This window comes from Canis lupus, chromosome 27, assembly GCF_048164855.1.
Source record: "Canis lupus baileyi chromosome 27, mCanLup2.hap1, whole genome shotgun sequence".
NCBI lineage: Eukaryota > Metazoa > Chordata > Mammalia > Carnivora > Canidae > Canis > Canis lupus.
Window position 1 is genome coordinate 7,347,375 of NC_132864.1, and position 15,230 is coordinate 7,362,604.

Sequence of the window (15,230 nt, forward strand, 5' to 3'; positions counted from 1 at the left end):
AAAAACGGTGCAGAGCAGCTACAGCTAACATCCTGACACTTAGGAAGCCACAGACCTTGTGCTGTCTTTCACTGGGTGCTGTGGATTATGTGTTTGTCTCTGAGCCAAGCATATGGCCAGAGGATGGCAATGAGCTGATCTGCCTGCGTAGACCTGGGCAAGGAGGGGGTTTTCTAAAGGACACTGGAGGTGCTGAAGTCGGAGTAAGGGAGATGGATGGCAGGCAGGGCTGGATCAAGGAGTTCAGAGAGAGGCTGGAGCAGTCCCCCCCTGTGGAAGAGCTCTTCCTGCATCTGAGGGTTTGGAGCAGGATGCTGTGGGAGGCTAATTCCAGATGGTGGTGGACAGACGTAGCTGTGAGTATGGCCTCAGCAGCACAACTATAGGCATGGCCAGACTGTGGTTCTCCTCAGGCAGGTCAAGATGGTGGCTGGAGACCACGGTGAGCACTGAGGATGCTTGGCTAGGGTGCACTTGGGGGGGCTGTCACTGACTTCATGCCAGGGCCACTGCACCACACCTGCTGCTTTCACTTCAGGGCTGCCACTGAATCCTGATATTTGAATGTGGACAGAATCCAAGCACCGGTGAGAGGCCACTTTTTACCCTCAGATGGGCGATGTTGGAAAAGTGATATATCATCATGCACCCAGGAAGTGGGAAGGGGGGACTTTGTTGCCCCTGGGTGGGGGTACCAGCTGGTCAGCCTTACTGGAAGGCCATCAGGGAGCAGCTATTAAAATTTAAAAAGTACATTTTCTGGCTAGCGTTCTGTCTAGAAAAATGCTCCCATCTTTGCATGAGAGGCAAACACAGGACATATCAGTTCACCATCAGAAGTGCCCAAGTGTCCACTCAGGGCTGACCTGCTAAATCAGGGCCGTGTGCCCAGGCAGCTGTGCCTGTGGTGGCCAGGGAGGCAGGGGCGGGCACCCTCCGATCTGTGATTCCTGGAGTGGGGAGGGGGGGTGTCCTGCTGGAGAAAGACCCGTGAGGTGCCGTGTAAGCTGGTGGTGCCCTGGACTGACCGCCCCAAAGATGGAACAGTACCTGGAAGTCAGAAAGGACTATTCCAGACACACCAGTGGGGCCATGCACATGTATTGTTGAGTGAAAAAAACAAATCGTGAGAAATCAGAAAAACCCCACAAAACAACTATGTGCTTAGCTTTGCCATGTATACACACACAAGCATGTATATCTGAGCTCTTGATCCAGCCTTGCCCTGCCATCCAGCTCCTTTATCTGGTGTCAGCACCTCCAACGTCCTTTAGAAAATCCCCCTTTGACCCTGTCAGCCCAGGGGTTTGTGATGCGGGCCCCTGCCACCTGGAACACAGAAGCCAGGATGGGCCCATCCCTCCTGACCATCTTCCGGCCACGTGACTGGCTCAGGGCCGGCCCCACGGCCCCCATCCTGTGATGAAGGACAGCTCTGGACTGTGGCTTGGGCTTGCTGAGATGGCAGGACGGGGGCTGCAGCTTTCCTGGGCTGTGTGTGTGCATGCATGTGTGCGTGCATAAAAGCAGAGGGAAAGCACTGGAAGGAACCCACTAAAGTGCAGGTGATGACTTCAGGCAGGAGTGCAGGGAGCAACCTTGGGCCTGAACATCACCTCATCCTCTGCTGGGTGCTCCCTTGTGCCACCTGCACCTGTCACTTTGTCCTGGGGGCTCAGGCTTCGGGACACCCACCCCTGGGCAGCCCGGGCTCATGACAAAGCAGGGAAGATGTGATCTGTGCTATCCAGGGATGCCGGCTCGGGCACCTCTTGCCCTTCCCATCCCTAAGTTCCGGGATGGGGTGGGGGTCCACCCACCGGGTGGGTCCCTGAGGGGTTCACCATCAGTCACCATCACTGAGATCCTCTGCTTGGGGTCTGCTCCAGGGACCTGGGTGAGGGCTGGCGGGCGCAGGATGTGGCAGGGGTGACAGCCTCTCAGCCGGTCTCACACTCCCACCAGGAGCAGCTATTTCTACTTGGCTTGTGTAACTGAAAATCAATAAAAATGAGAACAAAAGAAGTATAATTATGTGTATTGCATACAGAAGGTTGGCTTAAATACAGTCCCTTCTCTGAGACCAGGGTTTCGAGGGGGTGGCAGCCCTTAGACCAGGCCCTGTGTCTTCACTCTAGAAGGGCGGGGCTCAGGCTGCCTGCTTGAACCCCTGCCCTTGTGAGGCTGCTGCCCTAGGCGGGTAGACAGGTTGAGTATGCACAGTGAGGAACAGCGGCCAGCGTTACCCAGTCCTAACCCCTGGAATCCGAGAGCATGTTCCCTTATGTGGCTAAAAGGGGCTTTGCAGATGTGGTCAGGTTAAAGATCCTGGATGGGATGGTCCTGGACAGTCTGGTGGGCCCAGGGTCATCAGACAGCAGGAGGGGGAGGCTCAGAGCTGGGGGGAGCAGGTCTTGTGACAAGGGAATCAGTGGCCAGAGTGATGCAGCCAGGGGCCCATTGGTGCAGGGTGCCTCTGAAAGCTGGAGGGGTGAGCAGAACCACACCCCTGCCCTGGAGTCCCAAGAGGAACCAGCCCTGCCAGCACCCGCTTTCACCCTAGCAAGGCTGACTTCCGACTTCTGGCTTCCGGAGCAGTGAGAGAAGAATACCTGTATTATATCAGACAGAGTGCCAGTGGGGACAGGCAGGACAGCAGCGTTATGTGGGGACAGTCACTTTGGCAAAGGCAGGATGGCCAGTGCCAGGTCCCTGGGGCAGTCTCTAGGCCATGGGGTGGAATGAGAGGGGGAGGTGACTTTAAAACATGCCTTGCAGGGGTGCCTGAGAGGCTCAGGTCATGATCTCAGGTTGTGGGGTCCAGCCCCTCATCGGGCTCTGCGCTCAGTGGGGAGACTGCTTGGGATGCTCTGCCCCTCTCTCTGCACCGCCCACTCCCACCTGGCTTGCGCACAAGTGCACACCGCATTCATGTGCGCTCTTTCTCTCAAATAAATACGTAGATCTTTAATAAAAAAGTAAAAAAATCCTTAAATTGTAACCCCCCCTTCCGCCCTCAGGGAGGGACTCCCATCCCCTGGAGACAGAGCATGCCTTTGTGTCCGCCTTCGTGAACAGATGGGGCCCAGGGACTCATGCAGTGACTTCTGAGCTGCCTTCAAAGACCCCACTGGGCTTTGCTGGATCCCTCTGCTCAGTCATGAGAGATGATATTTCTTAGTAGGGGTGGGGGTGGAAGGAAGGGGGGGGAAGGGAGGAAGGGAGGGGGAGGGACAGGTGGAGGGTAGGGGGAAGAAGGGAGAGGGAGGAAGGGATAGAAGGGGGAGGGGAGGGGAGGGAGAGGGGCGGGTAGAGGGAGGACGGAGGAAAGGACGGAGGAGGGGGAGGGAGGCCGAAGGAAGGGAGTCCGGGAAGGGGCGGGGACGGGGTTGGGACCAAGATTCATCAGGACCTGTGCCAGGACCGGGGCTGTCCCAGTGCCTGCCTCTGTCCTGCTCGGGTGCCAAGCAGTGGGCGCAGAGCCTGCAGGATGGTGGCGCCCCAGGGGCAATCCGGTCCGTGAGCGGGGCTCGCGCCACCACAGTCAGCTGCCGGCAACCGCAGGACAAGCGCCACGGCCGGGTGCTCCCCCCCCTCCTGAGGTACAGGGTCCTGGTCCCAGTCCAGGTGTGGCGCCGGGTCCCATCCAGGTGCGGCGCTGAGTCCAGGTGCGGTGTGGGGTCCAGGTGCAGCGTGGGGTCCCAGTCCAGGTGTGGTGTGGGGTCCTGGTCCCAGGGCGGCAGGCTGTCTCCTCTCCAGGCTGTCCCTGGGCTGTAGGAGCCGTCTTCCCGCATGTCCTCTGGGTTCGTGGCCCACGCGCGCCTGCGTCCTGCCCTGTTCTCCGCGGGGACTCAGTCTGTGGGACAGGCCCACCCCGTGACCCCACTTCACCTGTCACCTCCACACACAGTCACATCCTGCATTGTGGGGCTTAGGGCCCCCTGTGTGGGTTTGAGGGGGACACAGTTCAGCCCAGACAGAGGGTGAGAGGTCATGGGAAGGTCTGGCATGGGGGGCTCGTGTGGGCAAAGTGGCCATGAGAGTCAGGGTCCCCATGGTGTCCCGTTGCACTTGGAGACTGATCCCAGCTCCGCAAGCCTGCGCTGCACCTTGGTCCCTACGCCCAGGCCATGACCCCCAGGAGCTCAGCATCCCCTCCCCGCCGCCGCTGGCTGGTCTGTCCTCCCAGGGCCTCAGACCCCGTGGGTAGGTCCTCGCAGCCACCCTGTGCGGGGTGCCCGGCCTCACCCAGTTGAAGCAGCATGGAAGCGGCACACCTACGTTGGCACAGAGCTAGCTTGGTGCGAGTGTCCCGCAGTGTCATTCACAGCGGCCGCAAAGTGCAAGCACCCCTTGTGACCACTGGCTGGTGGATGGATGCCCAGGAGGTGGCACATGCACAGCGGGTGGTGTCGGGGTGCCCCTTGCTGCAGGCTGGAGAGACAGGCCGTGCGGCACGAGTCCACGAGCAGCAACTGCACAACAGGCACGTCCAGGCGCCGCATGTGGACTAGCCAGGGGCTAGGGGTGGGGAGGGGTCGGGAGCAACTGCTCATCTGAGAGAAGTGGAATATTCTGGAATTGAATGGTCGTGATAGCGGTGCTCTTCTATGAAGCTACTGACACCACTCAGTTGTGCTCACCCCTAGGGGATCAGGGTAGCTCCAGGCCCCAGAGCTTCTGCTCCCTGCACTCTGACACCCTGTGTGACTGGCAGCTGCTCCTTGCGAAGCTGAAAAAAGCCAAGTTTCTGTACGCCGTTGAACCTAGGGGCGCCGGAACTTCCTAGGGCTTCCTGGAGGAGGTGCTGCCCAGCAAACCAGGACGCGCTTTGCTTCCAACTTACAGGAAGGGCTTTTCTAGACCTAGAGACACAGATCTTATCACTATCCCAGAGTGCACGGATAGGAAGAGCCTCAGGCGGGCATCCCGTTGGTGGGGACCTGGGTTCTGGGGGCGTCCCCTTGGGGGCAGGGGAGCCAGGCCCATGGGACACCCTCTTCCTGGCCAGTGCCTGGAGGAGCCCAGCCGGGCTGGGAAGGCAGCAGACTGGGGGCAATTCTCTCATTGCACCCCACTCAGCCCAGCACTCCTGGGAGCTCCCGCGGCCAATTTGCACTATTGGAGTTTCCCTCCAGGGCCCCTGAAGTGCAGCAAATGGTGTTTCTCCAGATTCACATCCACCCAAACCTGAGAACGTGAGCTTATTGGGGAAGAGGGCTGCTACAGACGGATCACAGTTAAGGATCTCAAGGTGAGACCGTCCTGGCTTATCCGGGTGGGCCCCGAATCCAGAACTGTGTCCTGAGAAGGGAGACCAGAGGGAGACAGAGGTGGAGCCACGCAGCCCTCAGCTGGGAGCACCCGCAGCTGGAGCAGCAGGAGCCACCACGCGTGCCACACCCGGCCCTCAAACCCCAGAACTGAGATGATGAGCCCCTGCGGTCTGGGATGGCTGCCCAGGACACCCTCACACCTCCTATCTGCCTCTGCACACCCTGCCTTGCGGGAGGCTGTTCCCTAAATCAGAGTCTGGACCATCTTCCCCACATGAATGGGGGTGGGGCCACCCGCCTTACTCAGGTCTGGGGCTCCTGTTACACATGGGAGACAGATCACAGCTCCTGGCTGGGCCTGTGGGTCCTGCCCAGGCCCCTCGTCCCCACCTCTGTCCCCTAAGATGGCTGAAGCTGCTGACCTCCCCCTTCTCCCTCTGTCACTCAGGCACATTCCTGCCTCGGGACCTTTGCACCCACAGCCCAGAGCCCTGCGGCGCACTCTCCTACTGCATCCTAGCACGTTCCTGTATCTCTGCTTAGAGATACCCCCTTGCTCCACCCTGTCTACAAAAGCCCACACTACCCCAGCTCCACACACTGTTTGTGATGGAAAGATGGTGTCGGTCGTCCATCGGCAAGCCCTGTGAAGTCAGAGAAGCTGTGGAGAACTTCTGGTTCCTTAGACGATGGGATAAACCGTTGATTTTTGGAGGCTTGCATCCTCTGCTCCTTTTTCGGGCAGCAGCACCTGATTTGTTGTGGGGGCTGGCCTGTGCCCACCAGCTACATCTTCTCCTGCTGGGGGAGCATGCGGCACCGTGCCCAGTGTGAGCCTGGGCTGGAGTGTGAGTCCTACCTGTTGGGAAAGCCCAAGAAGGGCTGCAGCTCCCCAGCTCCGCTGGCTCCCAAGCCTCTTGGAGCTGCCCTGGGCCCACATCCACCTCCCCGCGGCTGCTGGCGCCCATCTGCCCTATGGAGCTGCCACGGCCTGCTGGGTTGGGCCAGTGGGGGCAGTGGGGCAGGTGTCCCCTGGGCCCATCTCGAGAAGACCTGCTTCACCCGGGCTTTTCCCTGCTGGTCTGATGACGCTGGAGGTGGGGAGCAGGTAGAAAGGAAGGCATGTGAACAGCGTGGACTTTAGTTCCTAATACACAGCAGCTCTGGCCCTCCATCCTGACACCAGTGCCACGCTGCAGGTGGGCCCTGATGGCAGAGGGCTTTGTACTGGGGTCCTGATTTTTTCACAGATCCACAATTGTTCTACCAAGTTTATTAAGACAATAAAGGGGTTTGCCACGTATAGGTATGAAACGGCTCAGAGGCTCACGTTAACGGCCAGCAGGCAAGGAAGCTGGTGAGTGGCATGCCGCCTTGTGCACGAGGAAGGCTGGGTGGGGGCTGCGCAGCCAAGAGCAGATCCTCCTGTCCACCCGCGTCTGAGGAAAGGATGCCAGGAGGGCGCACAGGAGTCATGAGAATAATACTTCACTGTGTGAACTGATCACTTGTGCCAACGCCCAAAGGTTACTTAAAAGCGCCTGCTGGAGCCGCTGCCCGCCTGCCCGTGTATTTGGTATTCGGTGAAAGGCCCTCCCGGCAGCTCCGGTCTCATTCTGGGAATCTGGCAGAGCACGTGGTGTGATGGCCCAACACAGGCTGCAAGGGAGAGCTTGTGACCCCAGGCACAACAGCTGGCCTTGCAAACAGGGGAAAAGGTTTTGGAGAACAGTTTCATTACCATTTAAGAGACTTAAAAATAATCCAGTAAAAATACTGCAAATTCATCATGAGACAATCTTTCTAAAGGGGAAAAACTCTTGACCTGATGCCGCCGGCAGTGTCTTCTGTGGCAGACCGCATATAAGCTGTCCCACATGGATTTTAGCGGCTGAGATCGGGAGGGTAGAGGTGGTGTGGTTACCCCTAAAGCCTCTCCTGTAATCACAGATCACAACAGCCTGGGCTGGCACTCAGGGTCAGCACTGTGGCATGGAATGGCGGATGCATTATGTACACAGAAACATGCACTGCACAAACTGCAGAAAGTCAGGTTTGCCAGTATTTTCCCTTGTAGCAAGTGTGAGTGTGCAGAGCTCGGTTGAGAGACCTGGAAGGTGTCCTGTATGTGTCCTTCTCTGTCTGTGCAGCCAGAGGACACCTCCCTGGCCCAACACAGAATCCCACGGGCCAGGAAGGTCCTTTGTGGGGTCCTCCACTCTTCTCCTTGTGTGGCAGCCCCCAGCACAAACCTCACCTTACGTACCTCTCTGGGGTGGGGCGGGGGCTCTCTGGGGTGTTCGTGTCTGTGCAAAGCTGTGCATACTCTGGGGTGCAAGGTGGCCCTGCCATGTTCCCAGGCGCTAGATCAGACAGATGCAGACAGGGTCCCACTGCAGGCACCGCTGGGCACACATGCCCCGTGCTGAGCATCATGGCTCCCTGCCCACACTCACTTCTGGCTCCTGCAGGTGGAAATGACACACAGCCAAATGTGGCCTGCATAAACAGTGCCGGGAACAAGTAACAAGGGACAAAGTGGATTTGCCGGAGGCACAGCTGGGGCTGCCCAAGGCTGTGAGAAAAACAATTACCTGTAAAAGCAATATTTGCACATAAAAACCTACAACCAAAGGTAAGGGAGAAATTGGAAAAAATTATTTAAAAATAAATTGTGCCGAAAAGGGCTCACCAGGACATTCAAAGCACTGCAACACGGTAAAGATGCTCGAGAGTCACTGCCAGCCAAGGGTCACAGTCCGCTCACCAGAAAACAATATAAATGGATGTTTCCATATAAGAGAAGCTGCTCATCTCACTCCTAATTAAAGAGATGACGTAGCAGAGACAGCAGTGCTCACACCACCTTGGGGAGGGCGCCCCAGGGCACAGACCCAGCTGGGAAGAGCCGTCTGGTGGCAGGTCTTGCCATCAAACTCCAAGCTCGTGCAGCCGGTCCTCATGCTGCTGGGGACGCGCTCTGCCGGTCAGGCCTGTCATTGGGGTTGCGGGTTGAATCCTGGTATGTTCCAATGGGGCCAGCCGCATGACTGGTGAAGAGATGGGGCTCCCAACCTCAGACCACCGCCAGGGCCGGCAGGTCCTCATGTGAGGTGTTTTGACTAAAACCCAGGCCAGGAACAGCCTGTCCATGCGATCTGGGCTGCTGGCACCCATGGTGGCCTGAGATCCTGGGCAAGGCAGCAAGTCTGCATTTTCCTGCCTGAGGGGGATGCTGGTCCAGTGCCAGGAAAGCAGGGGGCTGAGCTGGGCAGGGCTCAGGGGGGATGTGCTCTCCAGCCCTGTGACTCTGGGGGACACAGGGCACAGATCGCGGGTGCCTGTTCCTCCTGCTGCCTGGGGGGTGGGGGGATATTGTCCACAGGTCGCCGCCTATGTAAGGACGTGACGGGAATCCAATGACAGACGCCAAATGGTAAAAACACACTGACAGGCCAAATAAGGAAGAAACCGCCCACAGTCGCTGGCTAGAAAAGGTGTTTTCCTCCCATTTTATTTGATAATACATTTTCACAGAAACATGATATTATTTACAAATATACAGGTAAGAGACTGCTGGTCAAAAATCTTAAACTGAAAATGTCATCAAAAATTAATTTACAAAAACCACCAACTGCCCAGAGGAGTCCCTGGAGGAGGATGGACGGCGATCGATGGTCTGTGCGTGGAAGCTGCTCGGCGCTCCGGCCCCCAGCCTGGCGCTGGGCCAGTGGCACCCCCGCATCTCAGGAGGCACTGGTCTGCATGTTCTTGGAAGCAGCGAGCATCGCCCTCACTTTGGCCATGAGGTCCTGCACAGAGAGACGCACGGGGTCCCTGTGGCTTCCCGCTCAGACCTGGAAGGCGGCCTGCAGGCACAGGAAGGCCCACCGTGGGGACCTTGTAGCCCTACGGGTAGGAGGAGGAGGGGAGGGGGCCATCGCTTTACCTGAGTTATTTTGCTCTGCACAGAGGAGACAATTGCTGAGGAGATCTGGCCGTCTTTTTCCTGAGAAACTCCCCTAATATGAATAAAGAGAGGTCACAGGCTTAAAAAATAGACATTAAGTCATATTTGTTACTAGTGTCTTTAAAAAAGAGATCATTATAAATATATTATTTTGCTTTTACATGTCACGTTACAGATGCCTTAAGTATTTTATAAAATGCAGCCTAATTCAGAAAACGTTTTCCTGTGAGCACCCCAGGAGGTGCATGTATGGACAGGACAGGGGAAGCAGAAAGCCGGAGCCTCACCGAGCCGGGACCCCGCCACACAATCGCTCACCTGCACCTTCAAACAAGCTACGTCTTAGGTTCTGCCCACCTCCAGTGAGCTATGTGTTGTCCTACTGACGAGCCTGTGCTACAGTTTCGGGCCTATGACCCACATGGACGAAGACAGCATGTCTGTAGCCAGTGAGTGAGCCTCATTCCGAACCCCTGGCTCTGAGTGTGCAGCGGGGTGTGTGTGTGTGTGTGTGTCTGGAAAAAGCCCTCTAACAGCCATGGGCAATGGGGACACATACATCTGTGCTGCCCCACAGGCCACTCACGTGACAGCAGTGCACTCTGATGTCACCTGGCCTGTCCAGTCATGCAGTGCTGGTTTGACCCAACTTCTGTGGCGTGGGGTGAGTGGTGTGACCGGAGTGGGGGTGGGGGAAGTCTATGTCGCACTTATTGTGGACCCCCGTGCCTGCCTCCCCTGCGATCATGCCCACTGCACACAGCCCTTGCTGAGGACAAAGGCACCACTGTCGGGTGGTTACAGAACAGCTGCTATCCTGCTAAAGCACGATTTTCCAGTGGATCAGATGGTGGGAAGTCCTCTAGTTGGCACCTGAGGGAGGTGGCTGGCCCACCCCACCCCTACTCACATTTCTGTTCAGCCCAGGGACAGCCACCAAGAGGGCGGGCTTTCCAGGTCTCTCTCTGGCCGGAGGTGGGGCCCAGGGGGAGTTGGTGGGCTGGCACACCTAAGATCTGACCCCAGTTCTGAGCAGCTGCAGTGTCCACCTCCTACTCACTGCCTGAGCAGGACGTGGGGAGCATGTGGGGAGTGGGGAGCCCTGGGGTGGGGTCAAGGTGGGCTTACCTGGAGCGCTCCTGACTGGAGCCCCGACTCTCCACGGGAGAGATGCTGGCTGAGTGGGCCGTGTGCCGACGTGTGGCTTGCTTGCTTGGGGACGCCGACTGGGACCCGGCCTTGGACTCGGTCCGTGACCGTGAGCGCCTCTTCTTCTTTTTTTCGTGGGGGCTTCTGCAAGGAAAGTAGTTTCAGACAGAGACACAGAGGGCTCTGGACGAGGAGTTTCGAGTGTTTTTCAAGGGACAGCTGGCAGGTTTAGGTGTCCATACATGCTAATTCCTTATTGAACTCACAACTGGCAGATGCAGGAAAAGTCACACAGAAGCGAAGGCAGGCCACTCTCTATGCCTATCCCCACTTCAAGAGGCCTATGGGATCTCAAATGCGGTCGGCACTTTATCTGCATTTAAACAACCCAAGGAGAGCAACCAAGTGCTGTTCACACCGTGTGTCCGCTTACATGATGAGGACCTCCAGCAGGAGATGAGGAAGTATTACAGCCAAGTGCCATGTGCACAACGGCTTCTGCTCTCTGACCTGGCTTCCTGGAACCGTGGAGCCCATCCCTGCTCGCCCAGCAGCTGACTCTGCCCAACTTGCCTGTCAGGACCATCCATCCGACACCTTATCCCCATCCAGATCCCAGCCCACCCTCACCCCCCAGCAAGCAAAGCTCCAGTGCACACTGTACCCTGTGACCCTCCTGTGACTCCTCAAAGAACACTTAAGAAGGAGAACACATGCAGGAGGTGAGAGCGACTTGTGGCCCAGACAGGTGCCAGGCATCCCTGCTCTCGGCCCCTCTGCTTCCTCCAGAAATGATGGTCACCTGCTGTTGGGAAACTGTATCCCATCACACATGACTGATGGGTGACCTATGGGTGACCCAAGTGCTTGCTGGAGACTCTTAGTGTATGTAGTGAGTGCTGTCATGAAGCCATCACGTGTGCCCATCTGAGTCCTGTGGGTGAAGAGATCTCACCATGGTGGGAACATGTGTGTCTTCAGGGAGCATGATGTACTGGGCCATTCCCACTCAGCCCACTCTGTCGGCACCTCTGGGATACAGGTCGGCTCACAGACCCTTCCCCACTTGGGGACACCCTACGGCCTGTCTACATGCCTCCTCTCCCTGGGGACTGGGCTGAGAGCTTGCCCTGCCCCCAGGCTCCCCACAGTGCTCTCATGCAAAGGCACCCATGTGCACTGATGAAGCCAGTGGATATGCCAGTGCAGCACAGCTCGGGGCACTCGGACTCCACTGTGTTAACGAGGAGCTGCCCCTCAGCTGCAAGCGGCAGCATCCCTGGTGAGCTTGGGTCTCGGCGGGTGGCCTGACAGCCAGTACAGAGGAAAACAGGTCTATAAATGGAGAGGCTGCCCTCAGTACTGGACACATGGACATGGAAACCACACCACACACCTAGTTTGTCAACTGCAAAAGTTGCATGTGGTTTTTATGTCTGTAAACATGTGCTAGGATTTCAGAGCAAGCTGCAAAGACAAAGAAATGAAATATTCCACAGCCTGTGACAAGTCCAAAATGGTTTAAGCCCCCAATCTGGCTGGGTCTCTGTGGTTATGCACATGAATTAAGGAGCACGGGCTGTGTATCAGGTTCAGTCTGAATACAGCTTGTGTCACATGGCAAACCTGCCTCAGCATTTGCTTCAGGAATTAAATCATTCATTCCTTCTTCATTTTTAAACTTATTTTATTATTTACTTATGTATTTATTTATGTATTTATTTATTTTTTAAAGATCTTATTTATTTATTCATGAGAGACACACACACACACACAGAGAGAGAGAGAGAGAGAGAGGCAGAGACACAGGCAGAGGGAGAAGCAGGCTCCATGGAGGGAGCCCGATGTGGGAGTCGATCCCGGGACTCCAGGATCACGCCATGAGCAGAAGGCAGATGTTTAACTTCTGAGCCACCCAGGCATCCCATTCATTCCTTTTTTTTTAAAAGAAAAACTGAGGTACACTTCACATCCAGAGAAACACGAAGGTCTTAAGTGTTGTTGGATGCGTGTTGGCAAGTGCAGACACCAGGACACTCAGACTAGTCTCACAATCAGAAACCACCCATCTTTCTATAAAATTCCAACCCTGCTGCCTCCGTCATGTGGGGTTCAGCGCATGCTGACCGCCGTGGGAGCCTCACATGACACTAAGCACCTGCTCTGCCACCCCTTCCCCACCCTCATAGGTACCAGTGCTCTGATTTCTGAACCATTGATGGACACTTCACAGAAGCAGAATCACACAGCACTGCGCTTCCATGTCTGGCTCCTGTCGCTCCGCCACAATGAGCCTGTGCCCAGAGTACTTCTTCCTGCTGCTGTAGTATCAGTGGGGGCAAACTACACTACGTCTGTGCTCTCTCCCGGAACAGGCATGTGTGCTGTTGCCAGTTGAGGCAGTTACAAATCAGGGGCTTTGTGGTCAAATGCTCCTGGAGGGTGAACAGTGGGACGGGCAGCAGGGTGGCAGAGCAGGTGCTTGGTGTCATGTGAGGCTCCCATGGCGGTCAGCCTGCACTGAACCCGACAGAGGCTAGCGCACCCAGCTGCTCTTTGGAGGCGTGTCCATGGGCTACAACTGTGTACTCTTTCATGGATGGTCTTTTGAGTTACCCGCTCACTGTTTCCATCTGGAATGGACACGGGCCTTTGTCGGAGACACACACCGCGAGTGTTCCCAGGGTGTGGCCTGCCTATTCATGCTCTTGGCTGTGACTCCTGAGTGGAGTTCAGCAAGACTTCGCTCAGCACTCTCCACCCTTCTGGTGGGGTTTTTGCATGCTCAGGGACCTTCTGCCGGGAGTCTGTGACCCGGGCTGAGGTAAGCTGTGTGCCTGCAGAACAGGCTGCTTCCCTCTGTCTGCACAGCCAGCTGTCGGAGCAAGTTTCGCTGCAGAGCTCTCCTCTGGAACCGCCTGGTAATCGCACTGTTTGAGGGTGTCCAATCACGGTCTTACCTGGTGGCTACCTGGTGAGTCCAGGATTGGCAGTAAGTGCCCCCTACTCTGTAGCTGTGGCTACTCTAAGTCCTTGTTGTTTCCACACCGACGGCAGAGTTCTTGTCCACTGGTTTCTATAAAACACCCGTGGAATATGCTGGGGTGGCACCACATGGACAGAGCACCTTGGGGTCAAGAGACCTCTGAGTGACACTGAGCTCCCAGCCTCAAGCACAGGGCCTCTGTGCAGATGATTCTTAGCATTCTTCTCTCAGTTGTTTGTGGCTCTTGGTGCAGAGAGATTGTTTTCCGTACTTCTCGATGTTCCACGTCACCCTCCCCACTGTCCCAGGCTGGCAGGTGCAGGCAGACATGTCCTTTCTCCCTCCTCTTGCTTTGTTGTCTGGGCCAGGCATTCTGTGGCAGAGCGAATACCACCCATCTGCTGGTCTTGGAGGTGGTAAGTGTGCCCCAGTCCCCACCAGACGCCTCCTTCTACTCCCTTTGCTCAGGGCTTAGTCTCTTTCTTTTAAAGAAAAAAGTGTTTTTCTTTTAGTGAACAGTGGAGATCGTGTTGGTTCTCCTGCAACTGCTGGGATGTCCTATGAGTTCCTCCTTTACTCCGTGGATACAGTGAATACAAGGGTTGCTGCCAGACGCAAGAACCTCGCTCACAGTCCTGAGCCAGTCTGCTTGGTTGGGATGCATGTCCTTGCATATGCTGCTGGTCACAGGACTCTGTAGGGTCTGTGCACCCGTGTTTTTGAGCGATTCTGGTTGAGAACACACATGCCCCTGTCCACATGCACACACCACTCCAAACGTGCCCCTCCCGTGTGCACACATGCAGATATTCCCACGCCCACCAGCCTATGTCTTGTTCAGGAGCCACAACCATGGTGCCTCAGGAGCTGCTGAGTGCTCCCCAAGTTCTTTTGAGATGGTCTATAGACTGGTATCTCTTCTTCCTTGAACCTTTGCTTGAATTCAATGATGAAAGCCATCTGGGCCTGGAGTTTTGTGGTTTTAAGTTATAAATAAATTCTTTGGCAGACAAAGTTATTTAGATTTTCTATTTCTTCCACTGTCAGTATGGTCACTTGTATTTTTCAAGGAATTTATTTCCCCCAAGTTGTCAAATTCACTAGAAAAAGACTTCTTTCCTAATTCTCTTTTTATGTCTGTAGGCTCTTTCATTCTTCCTAAATCTAAATAAAGACATCAGTTTTTGATCAAAGAACCATCTTTTAGTTTTACCGTTAGGCTGTTTCCTATTTTATTCCCTCCTTTCTTAAAAAAAAAGCAGAAGTACAGATAGCACACGGTGTTACACTAGTTTCAGGCGAATCACAGTGACGCACAGGCCCAGCTGCCATCTGTTACTGACACCAGTGACTGGACTCTGGGCCTCTCGTCCCCAGGACTCCCTCATTCCATGACCTCCTACATCCCTGGCAGCAACCACCAGTTCTTTCTCTGTATCTGTGGGTCTGTTCTTTGTTCATCTGTTTCATTTCTACAGTTCCACAGATGAGTAAAAGCCTATAGTTGTCTTTCTCTGACTTACTTAACTCAGCACAATACCCTTTGGTTCCAACCACTTCATTGCAAGTGGCAAAATTTCATTCATTCCTGATGGCTGTGTATATATACAGACCACATCTTTAGCTAGTCATCTGTTGATAGGGGCTATTTCCAGTTTGGCTGTTGTAAATAATGCTGCAATAAACATGGGATGCATGTGTCTTTTCCAAACAGGATCTTCATTTTCTTTGGGCAAATACCCAGTAGTGTGATTACCTGATTGTAGGTTTTTGTTCTATATTTAAGTTCTTGAGGAATTTCCATACTGTTCTCCAGAGTGGCTGCACCAGTTTGCATTCTCACCAATAA

At 55.4% G+C, this 15,230-nt stretch overlaps 1 protein-coding gene across 3 annotated transcripts in view; it reads right to left on the reverse strand.

Moving 5' to 3' along the window:
* Positions 1–8,774: 8,774 nt before the first annotated feature.
* The window catches only part of SFSWAP (splicing factor SWAP), a 69,835-nt gene continuing 63,379 nt past the window's right edge, over positions 8,775–15,230 (reverse strand). For 2 of the 3 annotated variants that reach the window (XM_072802097.1, XM_072802099.1), the window contains exons 16-18: positions 10,375–10,539; positions 9,226–9,298; positions 8,775–9,088 (exon numbers count right to left, since the gene is read on the reverse strand). In XM_072802097.1, coding sequence (XP_072658198.1) covers positions 9,023–9,088; positions 9,226–9,298; positions 10,375–10,539 — 304 coding nt within the window. In that variant the 3' untranslated portion in view covers positions 8,775–9,022. Of the gene's footprint in view, positions 9,146–9,225; positions 9,299–10,374; positions 10,540–15,230 lie in introns of all 3 variants that reach the window. The other variant, XM_072802098.1, reaches the window with a different exon arrangement.